A 23,293-nucleotide genomic window follows, 5' to 3' on the forward strand; every position below is an offset into this window, starting at 1 on the left:
ATATATCCTTTCCTTGCCTGCACACACAGCTCTGAGCACTGGAAATGTTTAAACACCACATTTAAAAAAATCCTGCCCTCACATTTCATTTTTGTCTGTTTGAATACACGTAACATGTATGTGTCCTTTAGAACCATTCTGTAGGGTATTTTAAAAAAAAAAGGAGAGGAAAGAATAATGTGGCTTGAAAGCACTGCAACATGAGGGTCAAACAACACAGAAGGCGAATTAGGACTTGTGTACACACAAAAATTGTGCCACTTTAACTGTACTGGTAGAGTTAAAGTGGTAAAATCCCCCCTCACAGTTGTATAGGTATCAAGGTGTTTATACCAGTAGATATTATTTTGATAAAATTAGAGGAATAAGGTATACCACCACAAGCACCTTTATACCAGCATAACCGCCTCCATGCTAAGGATTGTACAGTTCTAACTCTTTCAAAAATTGTTAAATTGGTTCAAAACCTGTACATAGACCAGGCCTTACCTGTGACTCCCGTAGGAATGTTTGACATAGAAGATGGTGGAAGTGGTGGAAAAAGGAAAGAGAAAAAGAGGCCACTACCAGGCACAAGAGGGACACAATATTAAGCCAAAAAGCAAAAACTCACCATGTCTAACAGTTTATACATGGAGAGTGTGGGGCTCTCTATTACACATATGACTGAGAAATCATCACTATGTCAGCATCTCCATAGCCCTAGATAATATTTCCATCAGCACTTCAAAAACAGAGCTGTGCAACTAACTATTTTTTTCAGTTTTCCGGCAATTCCAAAAATTACTTTCGGATTGACCTGAAAATGAAATTTTTTGAAATTTTCCACAACCTCAAAAAATAATCAAATTCATTTAGACCCAAAATGCAACATTTTGTTCAACATGAAATGAATTGTTTCCTTTTGATTTAAAGCTTCTTAAAATTTTTGAAGCATAAAATAGAACTTTAAGAATGAAAAATCATTTTGAATCAAATAATCTTCACTTCAAAAACGTCAAAACAACTTTTTTTTTTTTTTTTTTTTTTTTTTTTTTTTTTACACAAAAACAATTCAGCAAATTCAAAACAAATTTGCAACATATTTTGTTCAAACCAAACCTGCATTTTTGGCAAAAACTAAGTTATAGTTGAAAAACTTTTTTCCCCGAGACAGTTCCGTTGTCTTAACTAGAGTGTAGATATCTGTATCCACTCCTTCCCATTTGGAATTCTATACTTCATAGGCTTCTCCTCAGATAGCCTAAAATATATTCTCCAATCTATCTGACTCAGCTACTGAACATTTTTGAGTCACAAAAGACTGTGTGGCCTTCTGAGATAAGTAAATTAGGAGCAAATGAAACCATTGCATGAAGTGTTACTGCATTTCCATAAAATAGAAAAGGTAGGAGAAAAAGACAGGCTAAAACAGCACAGTTGGGAAAGAACAGTGAATACTACTCATCCCTTAGTGCTGACACTAGTCAACCAGCAGAGGATACAAGCAGAGGGTATATATTATAGATTGTTCTCCCGTGTATAAATGAGAACAGCATATCTGTTTTAATTAACAAGGGAGAGTCAGAGAACTCAACAGTTCTTTTAAGTTTTTAAAAGAGCTCAAATCAGTTGTTTCTGGTACTGATATCTGCCATATTTCCAAAAAAAAGTTATAGCGGCTATAGAGTCAGTACCAACTATAATGACAAGGTGGGCATAAAAAGCAAAGAAGAATAAAAGACAGGACTATTAAACATTATGGGAAGGATGGGAATGACATTGTAACATGCATAACATTAGCCCCACTGAAATAAATATGAATTACATCTTTTGCCAGCAAGACAATTATATTTTTTGGCAAATAAATTGAAGTACTGTAAATCCTATGGCACTCAATCGGGTTTACTTTTTATTTCAATATCAGATTTAGTGCAGACAAATTACGTATGCAGAGTTGAAGTTCTTTAACAATATTTAAATACTGTAGGTGGATGATCTCATTTAGAAAAAAATAAGATTAAAATTATTTTTGGTGTTTTGCTTTTGGAAAACTGATAAAATAGACATGCATGAATTTCACATACCACTTTCTTCAGGTTTCAGGTCTAATAAATCATCTATGGCACCTACTGGTTAAAAAGCAAAGCACAAAAAATTATTAGTCATTCACTGAATCTTATATAATCAATAGTTATAAATTGTAAAGTAAAGCAGTTTCAGTCTAGGTTACCAGAATTCTCTTTATAGTCAAAGCTTCCTCCTAAGGTAGAAAGGATGTCCTTCCCATCTTCAGCTGTAACCAAACACATGAAGTAAGTCAAACCAAGTTCAGCAGTAGGTATATACTATCGATCACCTGACCAGGATGGTGGTGATGATTTTGAATGCCCAGGGAGATACAGAGCGGCTACGAAAATAGAAACAACAATAATAATGGGGGATTTCAACTATCCCTATATTGACTGGGTACATGTCACCTCAGGATGGGATGCAGAGATAAAATTTCTAGAAACCATTAATGACTGATCCTTGGAGCAGCTAGTTCTGGAACTCATAAGGGGAGAAACAATTCTTGTTTTTCCCTAAGTGGAGCACAGAATCTGGTCCAAGAGGTGAATGTAGCTGAACCACTTGGTAATAATGACCATAATGTAATTAAATTTAACATCCTAGGAGCGGGGGAAATACTAAAGAAGATCTAGCATTTAACTTCAAAGAGGGGAAATTCACAAAAATGAGGAAGTATCAGAGGGGTAGCCGTGTTAGTCTGGATCTGTAAAAGCAGCAAAGAATCCTGTGGCACCTTATAGACTAACAGACGTTTTGGAGCATGAGCTTTCGTGGGTGAAGTGGAGCTCATGCTCCAAAACGTCTGTTAGTCTATAAGGTGCCACAGGATTCTTTGCTACTTTTAAAAATGAGGAAGAGACTTAAATGGAAACAAAAAGGAACAGTAAGAGTGAAATGCCTGCAAGCTGCATGAGAACTATTTAAAAACACCATAATAGAGGTTCAAACTAAATATATCCCCCTGCCTTCTCCCTCCAAGAAAAAACAGAGAACCAAAAAAAATGCCACCATGGCTAAATAGCAGTCTAAAAGACTCTGTTAGAAGCAAAAAGGCATTCTTTAAAAATTGCAAGTCAAATCCTTTTGAGGAAAACAGAAAAGGAGCATAAACTCTAGCAAGGCAAGTGTAAAAGTATAATTAGGCAGGCCAAAAAAGAATTTAAAGAGCAACTATCAAAAGACAAAAACTAAAAGCAAATCAATTTTTAAGTACATCATAAGCAGGAAGCCTTCCAATCAGTCGGGTCACTGGATAATCAAGGTGCTAAAGGAGCACACAGGGAAGACAAGGTTCTTGGGGAGAAGCTAAATGAATTCTTTGCATTGATCTTCACAGCTGAGGATGTGAGGGAGATTCCCACATCTGAACCATCCTTTTTATTGGACAAATCTGAGGAACTGGCCCAGACTGAGGTGTCAATAGAGGAGGTTTTGGAACAAATTGATAAAATAAACAATAAAAAGTCACCAGGAGGGTATGAACATGGGCCTGGGGCTGCTCTAGGGTCTGCCGGCCCTCTGCCCAGGGCAAGTAGAGGGTCTGGGGCTCTCCAAAGAGGCTCAGGTTCCCTAGGTGGCCCAACTCCAGCTTCTGGCCTGGCTAGGGGGTGTGGCATTGGGGGAAAGAGGAGGAGCAGTTAGTCCTTAAGCACCTATTCGTAAGGTGTCAAAAAGAAAAAATATTATGGGAGACTTCAATGTGGGAGATACTGCTTGCTGCTTGGGACCTCCAGCATGTAAAACATCATCAAAGTATACACATTTTCTAACACAAAAGGTATTGCACCCAACATGAGGTAACATTGTTTTGGCTCTCATAATGAAGGATAAAGATTAATCAGTCACTGTACTGGAAGTTGGTGATTGCCTAAAAAAAAGTATTGGGAATAAAAATTTAAACAGAAAAAATCTGAATGAAAATGGGAGTGCTTAAGGAAGAGCTAATAGGTGGCCAAAGAGCCACAATTAAATAATGACAACTTTGGCTAAAAGCCCATCCTGGACCCATGGCAAAGTGAAGGCAGCAATTAGAGATTTTAAAAAGCAATATAACAAATGGAATAAAGTTACTTAGACAGAACTGATTATAAATGAGAACTTATGAAAATTGATAGCAGGAGCTAAAGAAATCACAGAAAAAATCCATGCCTGGCAGGGCTAAGGACAATAAAAAGGAGGCTAAGTAATTAGGAACAAAAGTCCTAGCAATGGGAAAAGCCAGACGAGGATGGTAAAACTGGTAATAATAAAGCAAAAAAGGGGAAAGTGTTCGATAAATATTTCTGTTTGGTATTTGGAAAGAAGCAGGATTGCGTACTCCTGTCATATGAGGATGACGAAGAGATTTCTGGTCCATCAGAAACTTAGGCCCAGATCCTCAAAGATATTCAGGTGCCTAATGCCCACTGACATCAATGGTGATGTGATTTCAATGGGAGTTAGGTGCCTGAATACCTCTGAAGATCTGGGCCTGAGTAAATTACATCTACCAGGGATAAACATTTTAAAATCAGCAAGCTAGAGTTCAGACTGGATGATGTATTGATCCCTTCTGTGCTTACAGGGCTGGCTCAAGGGGTTTTGCCGCCCCAAGCAGCAAAATAAAATCAATCAATCAATCAATCCGCGATCGCAATCTGCAGCTCTACCGCCGCCGCTTCAGTCTTTGGCGGCAATTCGGCAGCTGGTCCTTTGCTCCAAGAGGGACCGAGGGACCCGCCGCCGAAGACCCAGACGTGACGCCCCTCACTGTTGGCCGCCCCCAAGCAGCTGCTTGCTGGGTTGGTGCCTTCAGCCGGCCCTGTGTGCTTAATTCTACGAATCTCTGTGAAGTAGCTTGCGGAAAATAATACATATGTTAAACAGATCACCACAACTGAGAAACATTAGGATATTAAATAATACCTGAATAGGTCAGTTCCTTGCTGTGGTTCTCCTCATCTAGTGAAATCAACCTTAAATTGGAGAGTGAAAAAAATTAAGAGCACACTTCTCTGTTTTCGTCATACATCTTGTAAAAGGAAGAAACTTTGGATACCTTTCCTTCTTCAGTTGTACCATAATAGCATTACATCAGTAGCAAGAAAACAGTAATTTACACTAATCCCTTTACTTCCCAAGTACTCTGGTAAATTGTTGCCTTCTAATATTTTGTCTGCAAAACCTATTAAAGATTAAACTGGGTGGAAGAGAAACTGTCAAGTGGCTTAAGTCCCATTTTTATCTATCTAAAAATCTGTAACGGACAATATACAATTGGATTCTGTGCATCCAGATTTTGTTTTGCCCACTTCTCACTAAGGAGCTATAATCATCCCCCACAAAAACATTTTGCGTACTCGATCTATGGCAGCAATTAAATAGTATGGGCCAGATTCACTCCTAGTGCAAGTCCACTGACTCCAGTCAAATTACATCCATCTCAGTGTCAGCACAGATTTGGAAAGAATGAATCAACAGTGCTGATGTTATGAACAAGCAACATAAGGTCGGTCTACATACAATTTTTATACTGGTCTAACTATTTTGATTAGTGGCGTATTTAACCAAATAAATGTAGTTATCTATATAGCCCTAATATAACTGATTCCACAGTAGTGAGGGTTGCACTGCTTCAACCATATACTGGTATAGTAAAAGCAGTACAATTTGTGTGTGTAGATTATTTAAAAATAAAACAAAAAAAACCAGTCATGTTAATTTAACCTGTGTTCACAACATAAGTAAAATTCAACAGCCATCAAATGCAGAAAGGTAAAGGGGTTGTGTTATTGACTTAACCAATGGTTTCATAGTTGAGTACCAGAAGAATAAATGACCTGATGAGAGTAATGTAAGTTCATTAATCAAGGTAATGACTTCAATTCCACCCCTGCAAACAAGTCAGATATTTAAAATATGTTTTAAAAGCTGTTAGTGATTCGATGGGGATTTATATTTATTTTTTCTAAAGCCTTAGAAATGGTTATTAATATTTTTGTTTTAAGGAAGAAAATGAGGGAGAGGGAAACTGTTCTTTCTTCTCTGTTACAGAGGATTGTGAAAAGCCATGACACAAGCCACCATGCCCATTACATGACAGCTGATGTGTTTTCTGGCAAGATCTACAATACTATATCTAGTATCAACATGAACCATGATTCTAGCACTCAGGATAGGTGTACTGTTTTGCTTTTGTTTTTAAACCGTAGCAGGAACTCAGGTAATATGGGGACTGGGGAAGTTTCTAGGCACAAGCTCTGAATTGGGGTGAAGTGGAGGAAGCTTCAGGGAATAATCATAGAAGTGTAGGACTGGAAGGGACCTTGTGAGGTCATCTAGTCCAGTCCTCTGCACTCAAAACAGGACTACATACTAAGTAGTTCATTCCTAATACTCTTTTCCTTATTCCAAAAGTTCCTTCTTCAGTTTTAGGAGAATTTTTTTTCTGAGATTCTTTACTAGTGTCTCATTACAACCAATGGATTCACAGTAGTGCTGGGAAAACAGACACCTGCACAAGGTCACTTGGCTGTGTCCTTTGTAACCTGTTTAACCCCCAAATAGGACTCACTTAAAACCTGTTAGCTAGTGGAAAATGTCTTCTGATTCTTTAATTTGTTTAAAAAAGCAACAATCTTTCCAAAAGCCTTCTAAAAACCAGCCAAACAAAACCCAGTAACCAGCATTCAAATTGTTCTTAATTTTTTGACATCCGATCCATATGCAGGTACTTTACTTGGATGGTCAAAACAACAGGTGGCATCAGGATTACATCACTGTATGTCCTCGCAACTGAATCGTGACATTTCCATAGGTGAGGGATCACATCTCATCCTCCAGTTCTCCCATCCCCTGATCAGCTGCTCTGAAGATTAACGTACATCCCATTCATATATCCCTCTCACCTCAGAGCCGCAGGTAACTCAAGTCACAACAGAATCAGCTCACTTGGATGTACTCTTTGCAAAGTACCTACTGCTGTACTGGATTAATAGCCAACATTGTATACATCATAAAAACTAATCAGTGCTTAAAGCAAGCAAGAATTCAGCTTCTGTTCCCAGGTGCAAGGAAGACAGCATGAAAGGGACAAAGGATGGAGCGAAAATTATCATTTTTCTTGAATTAAGTTGTTTACTGTTTCTCTTTATTTTTCAGTTTTTGCATTTTCCCCCTTATTAAACAGAAAGAGTAAAGCAGAAAGCAGTTAATTCCAGGGCCTAATTTTACTTGTTCTACATTGCTCACTTTTAGTTTACGACAGAACTTTTGTGCGTGGCTCCTTGGCTGGGGATCTGATATATACACTGCAGTATTACAGGAATTTCTCCACTTTGATCTCTACTTATTCAAATCTCTAACGTTCAAATAAAGTGAGCCTGTATTTACAGTTATAAGCATGACAGGTGCCTCACAATAACCTTTAAAAAACAGACAAACCCAAAGATGAATTGGAAAGCACAGCACAATGAAAAAAATACATTGTTCTGAGATGCAGGACACGTGACTTACTGAATCTGCTGATCCTCCACTGATTTGGTGCCCGCAGTCTGCAAATCCTCCTCCTTTTCAGCTTTCTCACTTAATTTATTTACAGGATCTTGTAAGCTCTAGATCATAATCAAAACATAAATGAAAAAGAAAATGGTAGACAGTCAGGGAAATGATATTATTTCATGTAACATTAAACTGGCCCGGCTAAGTCCACAAAAGAGAGCAAAATACTTTCAAAATACTGGAGCCTAGTCTGAATCAGAGAGAGAAAATTTCTGCACGTAAAATTTTTTTTTAGTGATTATTCACTAAAGCTGAGCTACAGTATAAATAACATGAAAAGTAGCAACCACTCACTATACATGTCCTTTATTGACCATTCATTTCTGAAGGAGGCCTCTTGGCTCTTGCTAAACTCATATTCTGTTTCCAACATGTATTTAAGAAAAATCTGTTCCGTTTGCAGCCCACACACTGACACAGTGGATTGTGTTTTTTGTGTGTGTGAGAAGATGAGCTAGAATTAAAAATAAAATGAAGCCATATTTTTTCCTTCATACTGCTTCTTTGTCTCCTCTGGCACAGCTATTTACAGAACCCTGACAACTTAGCTCATGTGCAAAGACTATAAGGCCACACCTGTGTCCTCAGTGACAAACTCTTATACTATATGATCTCCAGCTACTGTACTTCATCAAAACCTATTTGGTGTTTATTTTATAATTGAAGCAGATTTTGTGAGGTGGCTAAAATGGAAATTTTGTCAGTTGAAAGCACTGTCATGCACTGAAAAGTAAATATGTAAGTAACTGCATCCTGGACTTTCATGTTTATCATCTTAGTCCCAAATTTGACATGCAAACAAAAGTACACAAACAGTTTATGCACTCAGTGACAAGGATTAGATACATGATCATTAAAAGTATATATTAGGATGTTCTGATGTGGGTCTGCCTCACTCTCTCTTGTGGCAGCTACTCCACATACACCTCTACCCCAATATAACGCAACCCGATATAATACAAATTCAGATATAATGCGGTAAAGCAGCACTCCGAGGGTGGGGCTGCGCTCCAGCGTATCAAAGCAAGTTCAATATAACGCGGTATCACCTATAATGCGGTAAGATTTTTTGGTTCCTGAAGACAGTGTTATATCAGGGTAGTGGTGCATATAAATAATTTAATCATTAAATATGCATTGGGCCAGAGAGAGTAACTCCATACCCAAGTGGTTCGGGCACTCACCTGAGATTCAAGAAACCTATGCTCAAACCCCTTCTCCTCATCAAGCAAGAGGGTCTCCCGCATCCCTGATGAGTGCTCCAGTCACTGGCCACAAGGAAAATTTCTTTCTTGCCTCATCCCCAGGCCATTTTGTGTGGAGTTAGGTGTGTGCCACCATCATTCTTGCAAGAAACAGCTTAGGCACTTCCCTTCCAAGAGAAGGTTCCCAGCTGTGGCTCCCAAGGAGAGAGAGGCAGCTCCCCCCAAGTCCGGACTTAGGTGCCTAACTCCCTACAAACCAGTGGGGTTTAGGATAAATCCCTCTCCTTGGTATCTGCTATCAGCTAGTTTAGGGAGCTCCTCACACAGTATGCTGCCTTTTGTGGACCCCATTTTTAGGCATCACTCTAACCCCATGAATTCTATAGGGAGCCTTGATGCATAACTCAGAGCTTGTGGATTCCACCAGTTGGCAACAGTCTTAAAAGTCTGAGATTGCAATGCTGAGCATTGCAAGGCCTAAGTCCCTTTGTGGATTTGGGCCCAGATCGTAAACTTGGAACTGTGAGAGTGGGTCTTTGTGCCTATGCAGAACAGCACTGAATTCAACAGAGCTCTGTGCAGACATAAGTGTGTCTTGAAGGATCAGGATTTATATTTGTATCTTGCGTTGTGCCAAACACACTATGTGAATGTAACAAAACACTAAATGGAGCAGATATCATGATATGGAATACCCAACAGATCTTCTTTTGTGGGTAAGAAAATTCCACTTTTACTGTCCCTTTTCTGATAACTGCACTTTAAAGTGTTCATTTTACTGTAAGCCTTGCTGATATTCAGGATAACCAATTTATTTATTTTTTGCTGAGAGAGAACACACTTTGTAAGAAGCACACTGAGTAGAGAACCGTTATAGTTTGTGTCCAGAGTCTTAATAAAATGTTAGAATACATCACTGGAATAGTAGAACCAGGGGAAGCTCTCGCTCCAAGTTCCCCACAGGATCACAAAGGAAATTAGAGTCACCAGCTGATCTGCCATGTGGAAAATATCCCCACTTATCTAGTTTAGTTTGCTTTTACTGCTCCCCTGCTGACCTGAACAGATTATTCACCAGCAGGGGCATTTCTAGCTCCTGTTTATATAATTTTGGTCCATGTTTATATGAAGGCAGCCAGTTGTACTTATTTTACTTTTGGTGTTTTAGGAACCACGCTAATGTGCTTGCCATAAAGCTACATCTTGCAAGGCTTTTGTTTTCTTTATCCCAAGTTTATTTTTCTGCAAAGTAGCCTAAGTGAATTTAGTGCTGGATTAACAGCACTGGAGAGTCAAGGTGTTTAAAGAATAGAAAAAAAAAACACATGCAGCAGTAGTGCAAGCTTCTCATGCTGTGCTGCAAATAGAATCTAGTGGGATCAGTCCCTCTTCCAGTTCAGTCCAGGATCCCTTTGCTTATACTGCCAAAAAGGGCATTAATGAGCACCATTTACGAGGGGCTTTGTGGGTTTTGGGAAATGGACACTTGTCCACTGGCACCTAGAATGAAATCACTCTTGTATTTCATAGATACCATACAACAGATGGTAATGACTGGGCTGCATTCAAATCAGTGACCAAAGACCAGTGCTTGCACCACTGAAGTCTGCGGGAGTTTTTCCATCGACTTAAATAGGCACAGGACTAGGTTCCAGCAGACTAAAGGCTTTAGTGAGATGCGGCTCAGAGGCACCACACAGAATGCAATGCGGAGAGGGCTGTATGTCACCTTTGTATCCTACTGATCCTTGGCTCCTCCAAAGGCTGAAGAGGCCCCTCACAGGCCCTGAGGACTTGTCTAAGTTACAGCAGCCTCCTCAGGTTGCCTCATGGGCCACAGCACTGCCTGGAATCTCTGCAGTGTAGCGTGCTGTGGTCCTGTCCCTGACATGCCCTTCTCTCCCCCAGACCCACCCATGGCTTATGCCCTATGCCAGGGTTTTTGCGAGGTCCTCAGGAGGCAGTCTTATATTTGTCTTCCGCAGTGCTCTGAGAGGAGAAATCCTCTGCCAGCCAGATATGGGGCTTTTAGGGCCCCTTTCTCTGACTGTCTCTCTCTCACCCTCCATATTCCAGTACCATTTCCCTGAGCCGTTCAGTCTTTCCTTTTAACTTTTATTGAAATGTAATAAATACAACTTACACTATGATTTTTTAACTGTTTTGATTTCCAAAAAGTTTGTGGTTACCATAACATGGTAACTGCAATACCAGATTAGCACCCATGCTTCCATTAATGATTCAAAGGTGGAAAGAAAAATCCTCAGTATTCCCTGGGAAAATTATATATATACAATGTTTTTTTAAACAGGTGTTTTCCTCTTAAAAACTCTAATACTATGCTAATATTTTCCATCAGTGCTCAGACTGTTTCAGGAAATACATTTTTATGGTACCAGGATCAGCACACTATGGGAAATGCCATACAAAAATGGTGCTCACAAGTGACTGAAAAGGTAACAGAATAATATTATTAATGGAAGTTACTATTTTCTGTATTAGGAAAACAAATATAGCACAAAGTCAACAATTAAAAGGGACATTATGCTGCATAACAATTAAAAAAAATGGTAACCATATTTTAATGCAATATCCAAGTTTAATCATATTGGTATTTAGGAAATATTGTCTTGAACTCTGCTAACAAATACCTCAGTATTTTCCCCTCTCTTTCTCCCCATGAAAAGCACTTATTTTTTTATGAAAGAGACAAAAGGGCTAGAGAATTTAGCAAATATTTTAATACAAAAATAAATGTAGTTAAGAAACAGTGGTTAACAGTTTGGTTTGCTGAATGTAAATCCACAGTTTGCGACTGCAGTTGTGAACAAGTATAGAAACAACAGTATTTGGCATTCTGTAAATATCTTTGGTACATAAGTTATGTTATGTTTTGATAGAGCGAGGAATTCTCTCTTACCTTACAGATATTATCATAAGTAGACTTCACTGAAGTCACTGGAGTTGTGCACACTAAACCAAAGCTATTTGGTTCAGAATAAGCAATATGCATAGGATCATATGCTTTAACTAGATCAGGGGTCCCACACACAGTGCATGTGGGTGCCATGGTGCCTGCCAGGGCATCTAAGTGCGCTCATGTATTGGTCAGCGGTCGAGAATCCGCCGAAACTCCATCGACAAGCAGTGTCATCCAGAGGCGTCGCCGCCAAAATGCCGCATTTCAGGGATGACGACGCTGGATGGCGCTGCTTGTCTGCGGCGACGCCTATTGACGTTGCTGCTTGTTGGCGGCATTTCAGCGGCGACGCCTACTGAAATGCCGACAAGCAGCAACGTCGGCGGATGCTCGTCCGCCATCATGGTCCTCCCGTGGCTCATCGTAAAAGGTTGGGGACCACTGAACTAGATGAATGTGCGGTGCTCCAATTGACTTGGCTGAGAGCTGTATGCCTGTACCCGAAACTCAATTCTCAGAGCATTAACAGAACCTTCTTGCTTGCCTCATTTATACCCCTCCAGTATAAAATCAGGAATATACTTTGTGTTACCCTGTACACACTACATTCCTTAGAGCAGTGGTCCCCAACCTTTTTTGTCTGGCAGGCACCAGACGACGAGGCACAGAGGATCGTGGCAGCGGACGAGCATCCACCAAAATGCCACCGACAAGCGGCAACGTCAATAGGCATCGCTGCTGACAAGCAGCGACGCCTCTGGATCATGCTGCTTGTCGGCAGCATTTCGGTGGATGCTCGTCCACCGGCCAGTACATGGGTGAATTTAGACACCCTGGCGGGTGCCATGGCACCCATGGGCACCGCATTGGGGACCCCTGCCTTAGAGCTTGTCTTCACACGGAAATCACACCAATTTAATTGAAATGTTAAAAGTTAAACTAGTATACTCTTTGTGTGTGGATTCTTTTATGCCAGTTTAATACTGGTTACATAAGTTTAACAATCCCTAGGGTAAAGAACTAATGTTTGAAGCCTTAACCAAAATGTATAGGAAGTGACTCTTTTCAGGTGTTGCTTCTAACCCAGCTCCTGACCACAAACAGAATTGTCTCAGCCAAGTTTGGTGATGCTTACTGTTCACGTCTGCTGACTTGTTTGGGGTTGTAGGCTAACTCCTGAGCTGGTAAGTGCCAACTTTGCAGTGAGGACATAGGTTAAACGACTCTAGTGCTGATAGTCCTTCAGTGCCTTCCCACAATTCCCCCCACGTGTCCAGAAGGACAGACAAGTCCTCTCACAATCCACCAGGAAAGAATCACAGAGCAGATCATCTTACTACAGCACAAAAAACCACATGCCCTAGGTACACACACTGGTTAGCACAGCACCAGTGATGACACAGTAACTCGAGTATGGCTTTGCAGTGTGGCTGCTCAAACCTGACCTAGATAACCCGGATGCTCAGACCCAGGTGCCAATCATTTCATATAATTCCACAATGAAGACCCAATAAGACAATTATGGGACATCTGCTGCTAGACCATGAAAGTGCTTTTGTCCCACTGTGGTTTCCTTCTTTTCCTCCAATAAATTAAAAAAAAAAATTGAATGGGTTTATATTAGCAGCTGAATGAGAATTAGCCATATATCCACCCACCCTTATTTCTTTCCCCCACACAGTGTGAGGGACAGCTGTCAAACTGGCAGAGGGCCAAGGAAAGTATATGGATGCCCTCCCAGTCCTACTGTCCAAAATAATGACCTTCTCACTAGGAAATTGTTATACACTTTTCAACACCAGTGTTATAAAAGGCGTAAGCTTTACCAAAGCCAGGCTACAGGCATTTTTACCTCTGTGTTCACTAACTCAACATGGTTTCAATGGCAAAGTGGTAAAAAGGTCTGCAACCTGCTTTTTATAGCTGGATTGATGGCACCAGTGCTAAAAAATGGCTACAAAAGTTCCTAGTGCAGATGAATGTAAAGAACGAAGTTCTCCATGGGGGTAACATGATATACTAGGACCACCATTTTCACCATCCACCTAGTGAGTAAAATGAGCACCTTTGGGCTTGGCAGCTCATCACCCCGGCACCTGTGGGCTTGCTGCATCAGTTATGAATGTAAAAAAATTGTTTGAGCCCTGGCTCCTCTTCCATTGTAAATTAAACACTGAGTAAAAAGTGGGATAGTAAACAGAAATCAGGAGGGATGACTTACATAAGAAAAAGACAGCCGAATATAATAATCCCTATGCAGTGCTTTTACAGCCAGAGACCTCAGAGAGCTCTAAGTAGTCAGTCAGTAGCATCATCCCCACTTTACAGATAGACAAGCTGATACACAGAGCTTGGAATCCAGGTCTTTTGTTTCCCCAGTTCAGGACCCACACTACTTTCAGACCCCTGTGAGCAATTCAGGAAGTTAGGAATTATATTACCAAAAACACAAACAGGAATTAATGAAATATTAAAGTAACTATGGCAAGAAATAAACAATTAAAGGATACAGAAATGAGCTTCATTCATGAAAAGAAGCAACTAATGCGTATTCTGACACATTTGTTATAGAGTAAAATTGTTCAGGTTAGTGCAACCTTAACATTCTACACGCTCAATCAGCCCATTCCCTTGAATAATACCGTAGCAAACAGATCTCTCCACATCAGGATGCATGGAATCTTTAAACATTAATAATCATCTTTCATCAAACATAAAACTAAGAGTTAGGAAATACAGCTGCAATAGCACAGTTACACTACTCTCAGAATACACCCTGAAGCAAAGAAAACAAATGGGTTGCTTTTCATTAAGAGAGCTTGGCAAGCATCTCCAAAGACAATGTTTTCTTTCCAGAAACAATCCCAACAGGCATTTCAGAGGCTTTTTGCTGAAGTAAGCCTAATACATGAATACTCATTAATATATTAATTAAAACGTCTAAACAAGTAGTAATTTCCACTGTACAGTAATATTGTTAATTTTTCAATGACAGTCTATATTTAACTAAAATATGACATTTATGAAAACAATGTCTGTTTTCAAATAATGTCCTAAAGTAAGGTCCTGATCCTACAAATATTTATGCTTAATTTAACTTATGCAAGTAGTCCCAGTGAAGTCTATGGGACAACTTGTGTGATTAAAGCTAAGCAACATGTGTATTTCAGGACAGGGCTTCAAAATGAGAAAAGTGACTTGATGGCATAGTAACAAGCGCCAGACTTAAGAATTACAGTGATTCTCCATATATATTTTAAATTATGGAGGTTCTTGATCATAATTTCACAGTGTGTATTTGGAAACTGGTTTACAGGGTATAAATTTCTAGTTCTTTCTACATGTCAGTGGCTTTTTAAACTCAAAATTGCACACACTGTTAGTTTTTATTCCTTTTGAATTTTCTAATTAGCACTTGTTCAGTTTAATTTCATAAAATATAACTGCAGCTTAAATGTGTTAGTATCAATTTGCACTTTTTTAAAAGGATTATTGTATTTCTACACAAATTTTGGCACAGAGATTAATCTTGAGTAGATCTGGTGCAATGTGTAGATTTAAAAACACAACAACAGGATTTATGGTCATTTTTAGCCGTTTATCATTATTCCAAAATTTATGCACCAAATGAATAGCTGACAGAAGCAGTTTTCATTGGATAAAATTTCTGTTTCACATACACAGTCTCTCCATCTGCAGCTACATTAATCTGTCAGATTTAATTTTACAATGGAAAAATTTTCATGTATTGTTGCTGACAGAGAAGTTTTTATGCGCAGCTGCTGATGGATACATCTTCTCAGAGAAGTTGCATTTCTTTAGCAGATAAAATTTTATCCATTAGCAGCTTCTGCTATACACAGTTCTCTTCTGGGGTGATGGCCATCAAGAACAGTGGGTCTTGAGGTTAACACCCCATCAAGATGCACAGGCAGTTCACTCATCTCAGAGCTACTGACTCAGGCTTTCTGCAGACTCAGGCAGATACTGGTACACTGGTTACACTCAGTTCATATTTTCAAGCCTATCTTCACAGCCACGAAGGCAAAAAACTTAAAACAAAACAAAAAAAACCCCTGGATTCTGATGTAATCATATGACCCCAGGAGCTGGGGCCTTAGCCATATACATAGCCATTAGGGCCTATAGTACTTGTGCTTAATCTGGCCATATAGTAGTCTTAACTGTGTCACAACCCACACGTGAGTGCACACAATATTTTGTTGTGAAACAGTAATATACACAGTATGTATATTTGTAACATAATATAAAATTTAAATTACACATGCAAATTAAAGATATATAGGCACACAGGAAAAAACTGAAATATTAGAAATATTCTTTGCATGAAAGATAAGTCCTCTATTGCCATAACATGAAGCCACCTATTGAAATTATGGGGATGTGAATCTATCATCTATTAACTCAGCTTTCTAAAAAAAGCTAGATTGTTACTATTCAGTAATATTCATGTACTTGAAATGAATAAATGAAATATGATGACTACAGATTTAAATTAAAATCTATTTATTATTCACAATTGTAAAATCAGTTTAGTAACAGATTGTTTAAAGTAAGAAACCATAACATATTAATTTTTTTTTTAAATAAAAACTTCGGTGTACCATGGAAAGTAGTCATTGTAATAGCTACCAAAAGAAAGAAATTGCTGATATTAAAAGACAACTAGCCTAATCTTCTATCCCAAATATTTAGATATTTTCTTAAACATTTCCACTAACCCTTCATGTAGCTCTAGGCTGAAAATCCCAGAAACAGCAATCCAGCATGATTGTTCTCAGCATGGTAAAATGTCATAGCAAAAAACAAGGAGCCATATTTTCTCAACATGGGAGGCCAGTTCTACAAATTATAAGGATTCTCATTATGAGGCAAGAGCAATAAATGCTCTATTGTGGAATATTCACATTCATTTTTATGGCTGTAGTTTGTTTTAAGAGACTTCATTTTACACACACACACTCATGGTATAATTCCCCACTCTGAACCTTAACATCCAAAAGATGGGGTACCTGCATGAATTCCTTTAAGCTCAATTACCAGCTTCGTACTTGTAGCGCTACCACCAACCAGGAATTTCAGTGCCTGGTACACTCTGGTCCCCCCAAAACCTTGCCCGGGGACCCCCAAGACCCAGTCCCTCTGGATCTTAACACAAGGAAAGTAAACCCTTTCCCTCGCCGTTGCCTCTCCCAGGCTTCCCCTCCCTGGGTTACCCTGGAAGATCACTGTGATTCAAACTCCTTGAATTTTAAAACAGAGAGGAAAATCCACCCTTCCCCCTCCTTCTCTCTCCCCCTCCCAGACTCTCCCTGAAAGAGAAAGTAATCCTGACACAGGGAGAAATTAGCCTCTCTCCCCCCCTTCCCTCCTTTCTCCCCACCAACTCCCTGGTAGATCCAGACCCAGTCCCCTGGGGTCTCACCAGAATAAAAAAACAATCAGGTTCTTAAACAAGAAAAGCTTTTAATTAAAGAGAGAAAAACAGTAAAAATTATCTTTGTAAATTTAAGATGGAATATGTTACAGGGTCTTTCAGCTATAGACACTGGGAATACCCTCCCAGCCTAAGTATACAAGTACAAATTAAAATCCTTTCAGCAAAATACAAATTTGAACTCCTTCCAGCCAAATACACATTTGCAAATAAAGAAAACAAACATAAGCCTAACTCGCCTTATCTACCTAGTACTCACTATTCTGGACATATAAGAGACTGTATCAAAGAGATTAGAGAAAAACCTGGTTGCACATCTGGTCACTCTCAGAACCCAGAGAGAACAACCACCAAAAACTAACAGCACACACACAGACTTTCCTCCCTCGAGATTTGAAAGTATCCTGTCCCCTGACTGGTCCTCTGGCCAGGTGACAGCCAGGCTCACTGAACTTGTTAGCCCTTTACAGGCAAAAAAGACATGAAGTACTGTTCTATTAACCCTTGACTATCTGTTTATCTCTCTCTCTCTCACACACACACACACACTCTAGATCACACTTCTTTGAGCCACTGAGTCCAAATCCAATTTTAATTATAATCAAATATATCACAGAAGAAGAGTAAAATCAGAATAGCATTGCCTATCTACCATCCTTCACCACAGGGATCTTTTATGCATGGAAATAAGCATGTTGGTTGCCGAAGTTCTCTCTCAGCAGAACATCTAAAACGTGTCCCATATACTGAGATCTGAACAATATCTGGCTAGTTACTTATAATACATGCAGAGGAATCTCACTTTCTTAGACTATGTTAGAAGAGCAAATACTATAATACCAACAGAAAAAAAATCACAGTATTCAACAACAAATATATTTGTTTGCTTCAAAGCATAAGAAAAGAAAGTTAGTAAACTACCTTCGGCGTAGCATGGTCAGGCACAGTACTCTAGCAATCACGCTACCGAATAGGGGATCCAAGTCAGAGACTTTGCCCCCAAATCTGGGATGTGACTGAGCTTCACTTGAGGCAGCTGAGTGAGGGGAAACAACGATGGCTTTATGCCCTGCCCGATCCTGGGACTAACTGGGGATCAACTTGATCCTGTGCACAACTTGTAGCAGCCTCAAGGCTACTATATATGCCTAGCTGCCTACTGTTTTATCACACAGGACTGTCCCGGCCATGATCCCAGTCTTCTGCACTGGGGGCTGAAAGAGGTGGGATGGACCCACTATGGTAGCTTTATGGTATCTGAGGACTCATGGATTCCTTCTCCGGCTAGTTAAGCAAGTATTATGGCAGCTTTATGATGCTTTAATCAGGCTCAGAAATGGGCCGTTGATTTATTTTTGCTGTTCTTTGGTCAGTGGAGGTTAGCAAATCAGATTTTTTTGAACTGTTGCACCAGCAGACCTAGGGTTGCCAATTTTGGTTGGACATATTCCTGGAGGTTTCATCACACGACAATTTTAATTAAAGTTTAAACTTTAATTCCTGGCGACTCCAGGACAATCCTGGAGGACTGGCAACCATAAATCCCTATAGGCTCTTTGGAGTTGTGAGGTAACTCTCCATAAAGCCCTAACCTGAAGTCTCTCCGCACTTTGGGGCCTATAATGCAGCTGCAAGGACTGACTAGTGAAATGTGGACCAACTGGTTATTCTGCGTTTAAGACACACACACACGCGCGCGCGAGTGCACACACACACGAGGATCTGACCTGGAATTGTTTTAAAACTAGGTTATCTCAATCAATATCATATTGTCACAAGTCATTCATTCTTGACTTTCCTGCTTGTTGCAGCTTCCTATCGCTTTCCCAAATCCCTCCTGGGACGGAAATACTTCCATCTTCTCCCCATCCCTATTTATTTGGTGCAAATGGGATCAGGTAGTTACATGTCTTCCGGGCAAGAGGCTTCTCTAATTTTAACTGAACAGCTGACAGATTTTTCAAAAAAAATTCTATTTCTTTAGTGAATCCTCAAATTGCAGTGATCGGTGATTTTCACAGTGGGGCAGAAGAGATCATGAACATAAGCATTGAGAATGGAGTCCAGCTCTATGTTCCAAGCGTGGTAGATTCAGAGGTTCTACTGCACTCCTGAAATTCCACCACAGAATTTGTAACAAAGCAAAGGAGAAGAAAAAAAAAAAAAAAGAGCTTGAGCATCCAAAATCACCTTGTGGGTACTAAGATGCAGGCACTCTTTTTAATATGAGAGGATATTTTTAAAGAGCTGTTTATAAAAACAAGTGCAAAAAGCAAAATGGTGGCCATAAAATTAGTGGGATTGTGGAGGACAATGTAAAACCTAGAGTTTGTCCTGCTTGCCTGCTATTCTTTTTTACCCTGATTCAGCACTTAGGGCACCACACTATTTGAGATAATGCTTGAGCATGTGCTAAACTTTAAACAAGTGCTTAAATGACATCTGGAATAGGGATGGTTTGTTGATATGGAACCATATGCTGGCCAATATGCATTTATCAAAAGGAAATGCCAGGATACTTGATAAACTACACATCATGACCACTCGTTGGCAATCCATGACAAACCCCCTAGAGATAAACATGGAACTAAAAAATGTGTACTGCTTTTCTCTCATTTATTTCCAAATCACTTGATCAATGGATACATAAAAGAATACACCTGTATGTTCCTTACCTTTAACATAGTGAATTCATATGGCTGATAACCTTTGAAACTTTCGTGGATAGCTGCCATGGTGTGTGAGGTTTTTTCCCAAAAATGAAGCAGTGTTGTCTATAAAGAAAGTAATATTTCAATATCATGTCAGTTTAATAATCAATATTTAGTGCTAACTTTCATTCCCCCAAGCTATTTAGCTATTCTTATACTTATCAGCATATTGTCACATTACCGTAATATGAAAAACATGTTTTACAGCTTACATGGAATCTTTCCTTTGAGGTCAAAGTGTTCTTTGAATACCTGATATGTTGTTAAAACATGAGACAGGAGGTTACATCTACTTGCTCCAAGAAGATCCACTTTCTGACACACATCAGTCTTCAATTTGTCAAAATTTAGTTTTGCGTGACGTACTTGTGCCTGAACCTTCAAATACAAAGAGTCATTTATCACAAACAGGAGATGAGGGAGTTTGGAGCAGCTGGTTTTTACTTATTTAAACTTTTTCTGCTTCTATCTACCTAGCCTAACAGCTTATTAAAAAAAAAAACCCGAAAAACAGTGCAGCAAACGAATGTAATCTTTTCAGAAAAGTAGTTAAACAAAACAGGACTAGTTAAAAACCTGTATAAGGCCCCTATCGTGCTAACGAATGTTGCACAAAACTCCCAGTGAAATGAGAATTAAGCAGATTGATTCATGATAGCATATGGTCTTATTTTTCTCTTGTCCTTTTTAGTTATTATAAGTAATTACATTCATTCACTGAAGATGTTATGTTTTAATATTGACACACACACTACATAAAATGCATGTTAAATATTTATTATTTATGTGTTCAATATACAGTGTCCTTGTTTTTAATAACAGTTTGTAGGAACACACGTTCAAAAGCTTTAAGGATGATCAACTTATTTGGAACTGAATGCACTTCATTATGTATTATAACAAGAGTATTTATTGCGTGCCTAGCAGTTAACCATATATAGTTATACATGTATGCATCTCTTTCAGACACAGTCAAAAATGTGCTGTTATACGCATAAAGCTCTTTATGATCAATGCGAATGAAACTACACAGTCATCATCTGGCTACTGTTGCTCATATCTGACTATGGTAAACATTACAATTTAACAGTTTAATTCTATTACAAAAGTTCTCTATTCAAATCTTTCTTTATAATAGGTAGGTAGGTTCGATTTATACTTTTGATAAAAACACCAGAACCTTCTTATCGTAGGTAAACAGGCATATAGAATTTCACAGGACTGTGTTTTCTGCTCACATTAACCTTTGCATACCCACTCTCCAGAATTAGCACACAATTTTGCCTGTTAAACAAGTAATTTTTGTTTTGAAGGCCAATAAAGTATTGGTTCTCTTAGCAGTAGCAGCAGCTAACAGAGTAAAAGGCTGAGCTGGATGTTTTGTGAATAGGGTTGGGACACAACCAGAATTTTCCCTAAGGGAGGGAGCCCAGAGTTTTCCTTCCTCTGCCCTGCACCCAGCCCTAAGCTCTCCATCCCACATACTCTTCCTCCCCTTCCCCACGGCCTCTACATTCAGACTCATGATCTCCACCCTGCATCCAGCTCCCTTCCCGCTGCCCCACACCAGCCCTGCATCCAGCACCAAGCTATCCCCGGCCCACACCCTGCTCTTTCCCCTACATTGCCTGCACACAACTCCAAACTCTCTCCACCTCATACCCAGCCCTGAACTCTCACCCACAGAGGTGATCAGGCTGAAGAGCACCATATCCAGCAGGGACCAGGTAGTTCTAGGAGCCCCAGACCCCACCCTCCTGTAACTCTGCTCCCCCAGGAAGTGCTAAAGTCTGGATCAAACCTTGTACCCTCCTGGAGACTGAGGGTTCCTGGTGCCAAGGGTCTGGGGATGGCTAGTGCCCATGGCTATTGGAAGAACTGCAAAGGTGGGAGGGAGAGAAGGATGGGGAGAAGCAGGCACACGGGGCCACACCACCACTCAAATTTGGCCTGGCCACCTATCTGTCTTGACAGGGGAGCAGTTGGGCCAAATTTGAGTGAGTGGTATTATGACTTGGTGCACAGGTGCACTCAAATTTCAGCTCACAGTGCCCTTGGCCAGAGTTTCATTTTCATGACAGTTCTGCAAGTCTGCCTTAGTATTACATCAATGGAAATCTTTGTATGTAATTCCTCAAATTTCTTTTAAGGAAATGGAGAAATATCGCACACACATACCTCTCTGTTGATTTCCCTGTATACCACCATAATTACAAAGCAAAAAGTTTATCCAACAAAAGAACTCCACAGTGAAATGGCAAGCAAAAAAAAATGAAATAAATTAATTTTAAAACAATGAAACCCACATAGTGAATATTGATATTATGTATTAACGTACTCCACATTACAAAAATGGTACTGCAGCCCTGTATTTGGAGGAAACTTCACACTGCTTGTTTCAATGTATATTATTTTATTCCGAGTTAGTTTAGAAACTCAAGAACAGTGAAGATAAGCTACTTCAAAAGGCCAGTTTTAAGGTTTGGCTACTGAAGCCTATGTGTGTGCAAAAATGTCTTTTAAAAAAATCTTAATTATAACAAAAATTAATTTCCCCGTCATCACATAACTTAATACAAATGAGTACATTTTGTTCAAAATTCACTCTCCCATCTCCCCTCCCCCACCACAGACACACAGAGAGAGCAACTGAGGCCAAGCACTTAAAAATGCAACCTTAAAAGAAGAATTTTGGAAGAAGTTATAAGTGCATGAAAGAAGGAAGTCTAAACATAGATTATCTATAGCTTCTGCTACTAATAAATGCTATATGAAGGTACTTGAATAGGAAAGGTGCTGGGGTTCTGGGAAATATACTGGGGATTTAGGACGAAATTCTGGTTTCGGTTACACTGTTGTATATCCAGAGCAGTTCCATTGACATCAATGGGGTTACAAGAGTATGGTGTTACTCTGGATTTACACTGGTGCAACTGAGATCAGAATCTGGTCTCTAGTCCATATGCTGTGATGCTGTGTTTTGCAAGAAAACAACGAATGCCACTATGACCTTGCACAGTGATATCCCAAGTGTGCAAAGAATGTTCATTTCTTAATATTCTGTCTCACACAAAGCAGACCACAGGAATAATTCCTGCTGACAGCATGCGTAATTATTAATTTCCAGAATTGTAAATCTGCACAAGGGTTTTATATAATAGACTGGAATTAGGATGTATGTGAGGTTTCCAATTTATTAAAAATAATACTTTCCAACTGAAGGAAAGGTTAGAAAATTACCACAGAAAATGTGTTTTCTTCCTTTTAGTGGTATATGATTAAACCATTGTATGTTCTCTGTAACCTAGAGGCCTGTCTCAGGATACTTCCTCTAAAGATTCTTTGTAACATACTACATGTCAAAACTATATACCTATATCCTAACTGAATCTATGATTATAAATCTTTT

The 23,293-nt window shown here is 39.4% G+C and overlaps 1 protein-coding gene across 3 annotated transcripts in view; it reads right to left on the reverse strand.

Annotated features, from left to right (window-relative positions):
• Positions 1-23,293, reverse strand: part of ICA1 (islet cell autoantigen 1) — a 107,187-nt gene that overhangs the window by 11,905 nt on the left and 71,989 nt on the right. For 2 of the 3 annotated variants that reach the window (XM_030550656.1, XM_030550655.1), the window contains exons 7-12: positions 20,137-20,262; positions 19,849-19,947; positions 7,546-7,643; positions 4,957-5,006; positions 2,213-2,275; positions 2,067-2,111 (exon numbers count right to left, since the gene is read on the reverse strand). In XM_030550656.1, the coding sequence (XP_030406516.1) occupies positions 2,067-2,111; positions 2,213-2,275; positions 4,957-5,006; positions 7,546-7,643; positions 19,849-19,947; positions 20,137-20,262 (481 nt within the window). The remainder of the gene's footprint in view (positions 1-2,066; positions 2,112-2,212; positions 2,276-4,956; positions 5,007-7,545; positions 7,644-19,848; positions 19,948-20,136; positions 20,263-23,293) is intronic. The other variant, XM_030550657.1, reaches the window with a different exon arrangement.

This window comes from Gopherus evgoodei, chromosome 2 (assembly GCF_007399415.2).
Source record: "Gopherus evgoodei ecotype Sinaloan lineage chromosome 2, rGopEvg1_v1.p, whole genome shotgun sequence".
In the NCBI taxonomy this organism is placed as follows: Eukaryota; Metazoa; Chordata; order Testudines; family Testudinidae; genus Gopherus; species Gopherus evgoodei.